This window comes from Muntiacus reevesi, chromosome 3 (assembly GCF_963930625.1).
Source record: "Muntiacus reevesi chromosome 3, mMunRee1.1, whole genome shotgun sequence".
Classification (NCBI taxonomy): Eukaryota; Metazoa; Chordata; class Mammalia; order Artiodactyla; family Cervidae; genus Muntiacus; species Muntiacus reevesi.
The window spans coordinates 82,704,579-82,718,141 of record NC_089251.1 but is presented as its reverse complement, the minus strand read 5'-3'; the positions used below and the strand labels follow the sequence as shown (position 1 = coordinate 82,718,141).

The following is a 13,563-nucleotide window of genomic DNA, read 5'->3' as shown; positions in this document are numbered from 1 at the left end:
GTTATTGTCTTCTTCAAAGTAACAATATCCACAATATCCCGATATGTGAAAAACACTACTATTTCTCATAGTCCTTAATTTTTCTCTAGTTTCAAAAAAAAAAAAAAGTTTTTAAAAATACCTGTGTGACCATGAATTTAGTTATTCGTTCTGGAAGTCGACTTTTCTCGCTAGATAAAATCATTTCCAGCATATCTCCATGTAGCTTTTCCATCACTACAAAAACTCGTTCCGGGGTTTCAAACATACATTCCAGGTTTACAATCCCAGGATGGTGCAAATTCTGAAGAGTTGCAGGACATTATGTGACCAACTTGAGAAAAGTTTTACTATGCAAATGCAAATATCTAACGATGTGCTGCAATTAATTGTATGGAATAATGGCACAAAAGATAGCTCAGAAAAATAAAAGCAAACAAAAAGGATCAGAGTTTGATTTTCAAAGTTCTGTACTGAAGAGAAGATGCACGGGAAGGGGAAGAATGTCTTCCCAGTTTGATTATATAACTGCCCTTGTCCATTACTGCTTTTTTTCCTTTCTTCTCATTTCTTCTCATCTTTTTTTTTGTTTGTTTGTTTTTTGTTTTTTTTCTTCTCATCTTTTTAATCTTCTGATGGTACTCTAACTTATCCTATCCACAAATAGGCACCAACTGCCAATCGAAGTTTTAGCCAATTACACAGAGCTTTGGTTCTTCAGGGCTGTTTGTAAAGGTCTTAGCTCAACAGGTAGCTCTGTCTTTAAGGTAGTTATTTATCTAAGTCCTGATCTCGTATTGTATCTTGATTTGGTCTTCCCTCTTTCAGGTTCAACATCTCTACCACCATCACCCCGTTTTTCTTAAGCACTACTAGGCTCACAGGTTGGGGCTTCCCTGGTAGCTCAGTTGGTAAACAATCTGCCTGCAATGCAGGAGACCCCGGTTTGACTCCTGGGTCGGGAAGATCTGCTGGAGAAGGGACAGGCTCCCCACTCCAGTATTCTTGGGCTTCTCTTGTGGCTCAGCTCATAAAGAATTCACCTGCAATGCAGGAGACCTGGGTTGGGAAGATCCCCTGGAGAAGGGAAAGGTTACCCACTCCAGTATTCTGGCCTGGAGAATTCCATGGACTGTATAGTCCATGGAGTCACAAAGAGTTGGACATGACTTAGTGACTTTCACTTTCAGGCTCACAGGTTGGAAAAATACAAAGCTGAAGGTGATACTGTTGGGGAAAAAAAAAAAAAGCAAACTATCTTACTGGTATTAAAAACAAACAAACAAAAAAAACTTCCTCAAAAGTGAATTTGAGAAGCCAGCCATATTCAAAAACATTTAATGATTCTTTATTTCAGGACATAAATCTAAATTTCTGGATGAATTTTAATACCTTCAATAACCTGGTTTCATTTTTCTTATTCAAACTTAAATATGTTCTTAAATACTGGCACAAGTGATTAAATGTTTTAATCCTTATTAACAGAAATAATTTTTTCTTATGCTTTTCTTCTCACACTATGGATAGCTAATTATGCCAAGACGGCAAACTTTTTTCCAGCCTGTGCGAAGTTGGGCTTCATGTCTAGAATGTGTTTTGAACCCACCATCATTCTCAGTTTCCACCGTAATGCCTTATTTTCGCTCACACCACCTCCTTTTGGACTGTAGCAGCTGCCCCTGCACTGTCCATGTAGTAGTGCTTATCCCCCGGTACCATATCACATGTACATGTATCTTACTCTATACTACAGTATTGACAGCAGAGACCGTGTCTTAGTCATTTTTAGCTTAACTTCTGAATCATGGTTGGTGTTTTAAAAGTGTTTAGAAAATGCACAGCAAGCACAAAATAAATATTGTTTATAATCAGCTTAAAACAATTTAATAATGGTGTTCCAGGTGGCAAAATAAAAAGTGATACAATCTTATAGTAGATAAAAAGTGAAATATCCCAGTGGTGGGGCGTGATAATGGCAGTAAGCAGAAGATTCAAAACGTCCTAACTCTGATCAACTTAAGAGCTGTAAGTGTGGCTGGCTGTCCCCTATACACTGTAGTCAGATTACCTCGCAAGTTTCTCACCCCCAACCCCTGCCATCCTTGAGAACATATGCATGGACACACAAAAACAGAAGTATGCTGTAACATAATTTTTATTAACTTCTATTTGTTTAATGTCCTATTTCCTCTGGAGTCTGTTTTGGTAAATTATAGTTTCATAGAGAATTAATCATTTTCTCCAGGCTTTCAAGTTTATCTAATAGAGCTGCACAAAATAGTATCTTATTGAGTGAAAGTCGCTTAGTCATGTCCCAATCTTTGTGACCCCATGGACTATACAGTCCATGGAATTCTCCAGGCTGGAATACTGGAGTGGGTAGCTTTTCCTTTCTCCAGGGGATCTTCCCAACCCAGGGACTGAACCCATGTCTCCTGCATTGCAGGCGGATTCTTTACCAGCTGAGCCACCAAGATAGTATTTTAAGATTCCCTTAATTTTTTTCAGTATTTGTGATCATCCTCCCAAAATGTTTTTGTATTTTCTTATATTTTGATTCAGTTGGACACTTATTTTGTTGTTATTCCACCCACATAGCTAACCAGCTTTTGGATTTATTGTACCAAATTTATTAACTTCGAGTTTTATCTTTGTTAATTGTTTTCCTCAGGTTGACTGTTCATCCTTTTACTTGAGTTGCACTCAATTCCTTTATTTTCATTACTTCCTCATTAAGTATTTGACATTTCTATGAATAGTAGTTTAAAAACTCTGATAAACAGTATTTTCACAATTATTTTCTAAATACTTGGGTCGTGATTTTGCTCTCTGATTCAAGAATTAAGACTTTAAAAAGATTTTTTCAGGTGGTGGGAGATTTTTTCCCCCCAAATTTATAATTTCCTTGCAGTTTTAGTACATTAAGATAAAAAACTTTTTTTGTTGTTTTTTTTCTTAGCTAATAAAGTATTTATTTATTTGTGGGTACAGAGTTCAATATAAACTGGTTAGATCTACCTTATGATGTTTAGGCCTCTTCTGTTCTTATTAGCTTTGTCTACTTCATCTGTCATGGACAACTATGTATCTGTCTGTTCTTCCCTATAGGTCACTAGTTTTCCTTTAAAGTTATTGACGTCATTTGGTTTAGTGTGATTTGCACTCTTCTATCGAGAGTGCCCTTCCTAATTCACTTCATGTTTTCTATTGAATTAAATCTTACTAGGTCATGATGCCCCGTCACTTTCTTCTATCTGAGAGAAACCCAGAGAGGCTATCATGACTGTAGACCTCAGAAAGAGCCAGCAAAACCAGTTTTTGTTGTGGTGCCTCTTCCTACATTTGCCCAGTCTATCTCCACTGTTTTTGGAAAAATGTCTACCTATTTTGTACATCTGAACTCTCTTCTATCTATATTAGAGTATGCTTTTCTGTTTACCATTTTTCTTGTAGCTTCTGGGTGATTTCCAAGAAGAGAAGGGGAAAACACTGAATTTCCCATTTATATAGGGAGCCAGGAGAGCACTTCATCTTTTCTCCCACTACTCTACTACCCTCTTCAGGCAATAACAAAAGATTTTACATTACTTCATCCTTTTGAAATCAAAGTAACAAAATCCCCCATACTACAATTATTTAATTCTGTTCCCAGTCAGGCAATATCAATGAAAAGAACCAGGGTGATAAAATAATAAAGTGTTTATATTGTATATTACCTGAAAATTCCTAAATTTAGTTATTAACATCTCCAATTGGTAACATGGGAAAAAAATAAGCTTCAGTATTTAGTTCAGAGCTGTATTTGTGATCAAAGTTACAAGGAGAACTTATATCTGGAGTCTGAAGTTTGACATAAATGAACATTTCTATGAAACAGACACAGACTCACAGAAATAAAGAACAGACTGGGGGAAAGGGGTGGGGGAAGGACAGATTAGGAGTTTGGGATGGCAGATGCAAACTAGTACACATAGGAGGGATAAACATCAAGGTCCTACTGTACAGCACAGGGAACTATATTCAATATCCTGTGATAAACCATAATGGCGAAGAATATATATATATATGTATAAACGAGTCACTTTGTTGTATAGAAGAAAGTAACACAACATTGTAAATTAACTACAATAAAAATTTAAAAAGTGACAAGGAGAAATCAAGTCTTATGAATAAATCCTTAATATTTATTTTTTTGCATATAAACTGGATATTGAGAAAGAGTCCAAAATTAGATACAAAAAAAGATCTCTAACAATATTTTCAAACCCTAATGCAGAGTCTGAATGCTATATTCAGACTATTTTAAAGGTAGCTTCATAGGAGGAGGCAGCCTTGAAGTGACCACATGTAGCTTGTAGACCACCATCTTTTGATCATCTGGGAAAAAGTGAGGCAGATGTTACTAATAGTGATCAGTAATATAATAAATGTAAAATTAATTACATGTTTACAACTTTCTTACCTTCTCCAAAGAAGCACCAAGTTCAATAGGCTGTGTCTTCTTGAACTTCACCCACAAGCAAATAGGGCTCTGACAGCATTAACTATTACATTTTCTTAAATACCATGCAAAAGCTACACAATGAATCAATAAACATTTGCATATTATAAATTAAATGTATTCAGAAAAATAAAGCTACCTTTTAATTTTCTAGATGACTTCCCAAAGAGATAAACATGTTGCATGAGAATAAAAACTCACAGTAATTTATTTTATGGAATTTAACTCATTGCCAATATATCTTTAAAAGTATACCTCAATGGACTAAACAGTTATAATGAAATGCAGTGGCAGAAGTATCAAAGTGTTTTTAGTTCATGGAGTGATGAGGTAAGAATGAAATTTGAGCTTTTTTTAATTTAAGACTTTACTTATGAAAATGTGTTCCAAACAACCTACTATCATAATGTCGATCCTTTTGACTCCTAGATTACTGTAACCTAATTTTGCCTTTTTTAAAAAAAGGGGGAGTTAATTAAGAAGCTCACCGGCCTCTCACTGAGCCAAAATGTTATAAAATGCAAACAAAGAAAAGAAAAACCCAATCTTACCAGTTCACTAGACAGACTTGGATTTAAAAACTCATAAATCAAAAATTAAAACCAATACAAAGCAACTTTTTACCTGTAAAATAGCCACTTCATTACGGAGCTGACTTTCCTGTTTTGTGGGGAATCTCATCTTATCAATTACTTTAATAGCCACATCCCTTCCAGTCTTTCTGTGTTTTCCTATTTTTCAAAAAAGTACAGGTTAAGAAAGAAGATGCAAATTAATGTCACATACAATACAGAAGTTTCATTAGGAAGCTGTCGACAAACTGATATGTACTTACTTTTTTTTTTTGTATTTTTTCTTTTCTATTTTTTAGGGGGCAAGGCTCATTTTGTTCTTTCTCCATTACTCACCTATAATTATGATAATTTTCCCTTATAGTAACTGCCTCTAATAAAGGCTGTTTTATTATTTGAAATAGCAGGAAATTTGAGTGAACTTGTTTGCTGAAAAATAATCCACCTTATTAAATAAATGAAAGTTAACTATGTGACTTAGTCTTCAGAAATTCTGTCAAGATAGAAACACTGTACCATGGAATTCATTTTATTCTAAGTTCTTTGGATCAGCAGAGGGATTTAACTATGTATTAGGGCAAAATCTTCAAGTAGAAAAGCCAACTAGTAGTGGTAAGGAATGCAAAGGATTCACATTACTTTTCTACCTTGCATCATAGCTTGTAAAGAAGCTTTACATATATTAATGAATATACAGGCCAGGTTGTATAAGCCCCATTAAACTGATGAAGATACTGAGGCACAGCGAGGTTAAAAGGCTTCGGCAATGTAAGTCAGAGAGCGAGGTAAGATTTCAGGTGTTCAGACCTGATACACCATCTGTGCCAACCACAAACGGGCAACTGTGTGGGAAAACCAGTGGGGCACACACTTCAATAAAGGAACTCTCAGAGTCCAACATAAACTTCAAACCACACAAACATCTTTTTGTGTAAGCTACAAGAAAAGATGAAAACTACTGTGAATTTTCTGATTCTCTGTTTCTTTATAAAAAGTTTTCAATTTAAATTAAGAAATTAATACTAAGTTATAGTGAAAAGGGCTTATCTAAAACTATGCAGATTAATCTCTGAGGAAGAAACCACTTGCAAAACTGTGACAAGATGCTAACAACTGGCAGATGGGTTTTTAAATTTCCTAATTTTCTACATTATCTACAACATGCAAAAGGCTGCAACTGCTTACCTCCATAGACAATACCAAACTGGCCTGAACCAAGCACCTCATCTGCAAAGATTTGGTAAACGGTACTGATGTCCTATTTGGGAAAGAGTAAGTGTTATTAGTTCCATGAAACCATGTCAATATCTCTGATTCTTTTCATTCAAATACTTAAATACATTTCAGTTTTTATGGTTGAGGGATTTCTTTTTCATAAAATACTTTATGAAATACAGGCATTCTCTGTCCTAAGAAAGACCAACTTTACTGTAACTCTTAATGTACAACTATAATGTATTCTGAAAGAAGACCACTGGGGGAAAAATGATTTGTAAAAAATATATTTATTAAGTAGTGATCTATAAAAAGTAAATTAACATAAAAAATTAAGAAGAAAGTTTTACCAACTTTACTATTAAAGAGATTTGCTATCTTTGACTTGAAAGAAAGACTCAAAGTTTTGTATTATTGAGATCAGACTTATTTTGAAAGGCAGATGAAAAGAGTATGTGTAACTCATATCCACTCCTCAATCTTCTTCCTTCCCTTTCCTTTTTTTGTTCCATTAGTGGTTGCTGCTGTCAGAATATTTTTACAAAGCATTCTCCAATCCTTTCCACAGATCCTCGGTCACAGTCTCATCTGGGTACGTGCTCCAGTCTCCATGAAGTCAGGGACTACACCTATTTTGTTCAATGTTACATTCCCAGACAGTGCCTTCTCATGGTAATCACTGGATTGAGTAAACCAAGTTTATTCAAGGTCTCATTCCCTCATTAGTAAAGCAGATATAATAACATCTATCTTACTGGATTTTTAAGTGAATTAAATGAAGATATACAAAGTGTCAAGTCTAGTGCCTGGCATATAAAAATCAGTACGTCTACAAACCCTAATTTCCATTTAAATTAGGTAATCTTAAATAAGCTGAATTCCCTGGGACTTGGTCTTTTCATCTGTAAAAATGAAATGAGAAAACTTCTTTCTCTCTCCAATAATCTGGTTCCTGTGCTACCTACCAACCCGCTCCAATATTCTTGCCTGGAGAGTCCCATGGACAGAGAAGCCTGGTAGGCTGCTGTCCATGGGGTCGGACATGACTGAATCGACTGCACATCCACACATGCCACCTGGACAAGAGACACACAGGTCCAATCTCCTTGGAACCCTCTAGCTCCCACAACACCACTGAGTATCCAGTTTCTACCACAGTCTTAGAAAACCTAACATTTATGTGTTACTGAACAGTAACAGCTAGATGTCCCAAGCTGAACCGTAAGAGAGAAGTGAATCAAATAAATTTATATACAACTTTTGGACTTCTTTTTCTAGCCGTTTTTCTAACTAATCCAGGAGCTGGCAAACTAGGCTTGTGGGCTAAATCCAGCCTGCTGCTTCTTTCTGTATGGCTCCTGAACTAAGAACAGTTTATCTTTCTAAATGGTTGGAAAAAATCAAAATGATGTCATCTTCTGAAACATGAAATTACATGAAATTCAAATATAAGTGTTCACAAAAAATCTTATACTGGAAAACAGTCTAACTCATTCCTTTATGTACTGCCTATGGCCTTGTCACAACGGCAGCAGAGTTGAGTTCATAACTGTACATGGTCTTCAAAGCCTAAAATATTTACTTCCATCCCTTTACAGAAAGTATGCTGACCCCTACAGGTACCAGCTAAACTAAGTCCTCACTCTGCCTTAAAATCCTGCATTTTCTGCTTCTCTGTACTTTCATGAAATGTTCTCTCACTGTCATCCTCTCAGCAGTCGTGTCAAAACTTTTAAGTATATTTCAAGTTTTACTTCCTTTAGGAAGTTTTCCCTGCTCTGAGTCAGAAAGTAGCCTCTCTCTTCTCTTTGAACTAGTCTACCACTCTGTAATATTCTAATGTCATTTATGAAAAAGTTAACTTTATTTTCATAATTTAAAAGGAAACTGCCTCAGTTTCCTTCATAAAGCAGAACTCCTCCAGGAAGTTATCACCCACACAGTTCAGTCTGGTGTCTTCAGGCAAACTGCACAGTGCTCTGGGTTATAAACTTATTTTCTAGTAAGAGTTTCACATTTTATTTTCCTTAATTACCCAATCTGCATATTTTAGCTGTAATATTTACTTACCACATTCTCTTGGATCTGACAATTAGATACAGAGATACTGGTAGACAAATCTTCTGTAAAATGAATGATGTATGGGGAAAAAAACTGTTAGTATATAACTTAGTAATACTAATATTTACTGACATGTGAAAGCTTACAGTACATTAAATTTTAAAAACTAGCTAACATACAGTTAATATCATTACATTAAAACAAAATTTATCCATAAACAATACTAATCCAGCAATAGGAAACCGGTAAAATAGAATATACATCCATACAAAAGAATACTGTCTACACATTTAAGGATGTAGGGCTGTAAGTACTGAGTCAGAAAGCTATTTATATTATTAAATTAAAAAGGTAAGTTTCAAGGTAGTGGCATATGAATCAAAACAAACAAAATATGATCACTTCTGGTGAGTGAGAGAGATGGGGTTGAAGAACAAAGATTTTTTTATATGCTTCTAGACTGTTTAAAAAATGTGTAGAAAGTATGCATTATTGTCATAAAACATTAAAATTATATAAATCTATATAATTTTGAAATATATCTGATAATATGAAATAGTTCACAAAATCAAGTTGTAAAAAGATCATACATCTTTCACAATAAAAATGACTTTTTTTGTGAAAATAAAAATGTAACAAGACCATACAAATAGAGTAGACTCCCCTCTTCCCAAGCCATCCCCAAATCAAGAAATATATACCAAACTATTAATGGTTTTCTGAGGGGGGAGATATACGATTGGGGCTAGGGGGACATGTGACATGTATAGGGAAGAGTTTCTCATATTACATGTTTCTATAACGTTTAAATGTCTGTATGACGTAGGTAAGCAAAGGAAGTAACTGACAAGAAAAATGGGGAATCAGGAAAGCAAAGCAAGAGACTAGTTCTCAAACATCTAGACTCTCAGTGATAACTCAAAGAAAAAGATATGAAATTTCTTTTATAATCCCAAATATAAACACATAAAACTTCATTAAGAAGAAAATATAAGCAACTATACATCAAAAAATAAGTAAATGACTGTGGAAACTCCATTTTAAAGTATTAAGTCAATTTTAAACTACTTTAAATAACCTAAAAAATCAAGTATTAATGCAACAGAGCAAAAATGTACAGCATCAACAAAATGAATGAGCCTAGACTCTGCTTTGCAGTAGTTCCAGTTTCCTAGTTTAAGTCAATATTTATTTTGTTTCAAAGGCCTCCACTGTCTTAACTCCATCCAGTTTTCATTTCTATCGCTTCCCAGGAGAACTCTGCTCTAGACTGGTTGTTGTAAGGACAGCAGCAACAGCATCGGCAGCAGCACAGTGATAGTGTCACTACTAGGTCAGGAATGGTGCTAAGTGCATCATATGCAATCATTATATCATTCTCCTTTTGGAAGAGAGAACTGAAGAGGCCAAGACTATGAAGCTAGTGAAGTGGCAGAACTGGGCTTTCATTCTCCTTTCGCCCTTCTATAGTCTGTCCTCAGGGACTTATAACCCGAGGGAAGAGTCCATGGATGGGCTTGAGAAGGACCCTAAATCCAATTATATATAAAATTTGTGTTATATATCTGCATTATTTTCTGGGGTAAAAGGTCCAATTAGAATATCAGACAGTTCGAAAATCCCCTCAAATTTAAGAAACATGGTGATTATCCATTTTATTCACCCTTTCAGAATCAATATTCAACACCAAACATTTTCATGATCATTACCCTCATGCCTTTGATCACATGTCCCCTTAATTCCACGCACACACCTAGGTCAGCACTGCCTATCCTAACTTACGTGAGATCCAAGGTCAAGGTCCACATCACGCTCCTCTATCATGAAGTCTCCACTCACCTTCCTATCTGTATCTGAGTTCCTTGAGAAATGTACTACTCCTCTTTGCACTCTACTGCTTCATGCACCTATTTCCCTTCCTAGCTTTAAAAATCTTTGTATTTCTTTTGTATTCTAGCTCAGGGCCTAGCATAATGCCAAGAAGAGGTATACTAAGTAGCATAGCTGAACTGAAATAAAAGGCATAGAGAAACTGGTTGAGGGAATTCCCTGACCATCCAGGGGTTAGGACCCAGCGCTTTCACTGCTGGGTTCCATCCCTGGTTGGGGAACTAAGATCCCAGCTGTGCAATGCAGCTGAAAAAGAAAAGAAGCTGATGTGTCTTTCAATTTAAATGTATTTGCCTAATGAATGAAAGCTCTTTCACCATAAATGACATAATGCCAATGGGGGGATGGGTGCAGGGAAGTGACATCTTACTATGGCTGTGTGATTAAGTATTCACTTGAAACTTAAATTTAGGTTTTATTTTATAAATTTTGTTGGTGCAAAGAACATGTGTTTCAATATTTTTTTAAAATGCTTCTGAATGTTTTAATTCAGTTAAAACAAATGCAGCATTTCTGACTTCAAACATTTATAACTACTATGTGAACTGCAACACTTTCAGACTGAAAATCCCACCATGAAGCACAACCCTAATATTTGTCGCTTACTTAACCCCGTTTGGTTCTCTTTCATTTAATGCTGACAACTCTATACAGTAGGTATTGTTACAGAAAAGGAAAGTACTTGCCAAGATCACATAACAGGTCAGCAGAGCCAAGATTTAAATACAGGGAGACTTGACTGTGGAGCCTCGCTCCGGGGACTGCAAGCACATACTATGACCAACATAACTTTATAAAGCAATTAACTAATGGTATTGACTACAAAAATGAAGCTTAAAACAAATACAGAAACACAACTGCACCCACAAAATGCTTAAGAACCAAAGGGGGAAAAAGTCATCAAGAAGCTTATTGCTTACTGTGATCTTTCCCTTGGCCTGGAGAAGTACAGACACTGGCTTGAGGCGTCACAGGCATGAGAGCTTGGCGAATTGCTTTTTCCCAGCTCTGTGCTACATCAAGTCCCACTCCAGTGGCAGCAAGAACAGGATTGTGAGAGCTGTCCCCATTGTTCTCACCAACAAAGTATACCATAGTATCAGTGATGATTTCAAAACAGTGTGGGTTGCTGCCTTGTGAAATGCTTGTGAAATCTTGTGGTGAAGATATGCGGAGAATTTCTGAAAGTGGAATTTCCTGAAGTAAAGAACTAAGTGTTAGGAAACATGAATATGTGTTTTTTTTCCAAATACACTAAACAATCAAAGATATGCATTTCTAAAGAATACCATTAAAGACAAACACAAGCATGTGAATGTGGCACATGAACACAGTCAAGTCTTATGAGGGTATCTGCTCTGAATGATTCGCGTGTCCAGCAATGACAAAGGCAGAGAGCATGGAGTATAATAACTAAGCTAGTAATTCAGGCCTGCAGCAAGGATTTAGAAGGGTGGTTGCTGCTATAGTCAACACCTGCCATTTCCCAGCTGTCAGGAAGTCAATTCAACAACTACTCTACTGGCTGCCATCTGCAAGACATGGCCCCAAAGAAGAATGAGGCAGAAGTAACAGCAGCAAAGGAGGATGTCAGTGTTAACTGTAAGTGCTCTATTCTGGTTCTGTCCATAACTTTAACATTTATGTTTAGTCTACTTCCCAAAGCAGAAAACTTCTTTAGAAAAATTCAACCAATTCAAAGCAATTCATTAGTCTCTATTTTCTTTCTTCCTGATACAATCGCTATACTAACAATTTTATCTGGTGTCAACTGGTGATATTGGCAAAATGTGGATCAAGTCGAGCAAAGAGAATTACATAAAGAAGAGCCAAATGAAGCATCTGGGAATTGGGGTCTAAGGTAAAATGGGAGAAATGCTGAATATCACAATAGGTTCTTCTGATCAGAATAATCATAGGACTTTTAATAGTCTAATCTAAATCATAGTCTAGTTGTCTTTTCGTATGCAAGGGTCAAGTCCTTTATATAAAATGGCTAGGCATCCACTGATATGGAGGACCACTTGGTACCCAGAAGGAAAACAGCAGCAACCTGACAGGCAAGAAACAAAGAATCACACAACAACAAAAAATTTGGCAGCAAGGCTGTTCCAAGGGGTGAAACGGAGGGGTAGAGGATACTTGCTTTTACAAGGAACTTAACAGTGACTTCTAGAAACTCTGTGAGGCAGAGCAATAATAGCTGTAATCCAATGTAACAATTAATAAATATTACTTGGATATATTTGGAAAATACACAGTATTTTAATGTACATATTTTTAAAAGATGTGAAATTTTTACCTTATAATACTTTGATCCAGATTCGTTTTGAAACAGTGTAAGACATTTGCTGTCCAGTCTCCAATAATGCCTCTTTCTCTACAAAGAGCACAAAACTGTGAGGTTCAAAAGTAATCCTTCCTCTGAAGTGTCTGAACTCTCCATTCCCTCTCATCTCTTAAGTTTGTACTAATATAAAATTCATGAGCTCCAAAATGTGAAAAATTGAAAAGATATATAGTGAAAAGTATACTTCCATCATCACTCCTATCTCACTCCCACCCTTACTCAAAGCAAACAATGTTATTAGGTTTTGGAGGTTTCAAGAATCTCATGCATGCACACAAAAATACATATGTATGACACATGCAAATATGTAATTTGCCCATGGATTAAATTTCTAAAGGATGCTTTACTGAGTCAAAAGATAAATGCATATGTAATTTTTCTTGACAGTGTTAAGTTATTCCTCTATTTTTGGATCCAATTTATAGTCTCATCAGCAACATGAGTGTGCCTATTTACTCAAACCGTCACTAACACAGCATATTACTAACCTGTGCTACACTGATAAATAAAAACTAGTATTTTTGTTAACATATTCTAAAATTTATTTATTTAATTGAAAGATAATTCCTTTACAGAATTTTGTTGTTTTCTGTCAAACCTCAACATGAATCAGCCACAGGTATACATATATCCCCTCCCTTCTGGACCTCCCTCCCATCTACCTTCCTATCCCACCCATCTAGGTTGATAAAGAGCCCCTGTTTGAGTTTCCTGAGACATACAGCAAATTCCCATTGGCTGTCTATTTTACATATGGTAATGCAAATTTCCATGTTACTCTCTCCATACATCTCACCCTCTCCTCCCCTCTCCCCATGTCCATAAGTCTGTTTCCATGTTTGTTTCTCCACTGCTGCCCTGCAAATAAATTCTTCAGTACCATTTTTCTAGATTCTGTACATGTGTTCAGTTCAGTTGCTCAGTCGTATCTGACTTTGTGATCCCATAGACTGAAGCACACCAGGCCTCCCTGTCCACCACCAACTCTCAGAACC

At 36.0% G+C, this 13,563-nt stretch overlaps 1 protein-coding gene across 1 annotated transcript in view; it reads right to left on the bottom strand.

The window, feature by feature from the left end:
• Nucleotides 1–13,563, bottom strand: part of PRKD3 (protein kinase D3) — an 86,168-nt gene that overhangs the window by 7,198 nt on the left and 65,407 nt on the right. Inside the window, exons 10-15 of the mRNA XM_065929428.1 lie at nt 12,521–12,598; nt 11,139–11,415; nt 8,338–8,390; nt 6,238–6,310; nt 5,105–5,211; nt 122–283 (exon numbers count right to left, since the gene is read on the bottom strand). Coding sequence (XP_065785500.1) covers nt 122–283; nt 5,105–5,211; nt 6,238–6,310; nt 8,338–8,390; nt 11,139–11,415; nt 12,521–12,598 — 750 coding nt within the window. The remainder of the gene's footprint in view (nt 1–121; nt 284–5,104; nt 5,212–6,237; nt 6,311–8,337; nt 8,391–11,138; nt 11,416–12,520; nt 12,599–13,563) is intronic.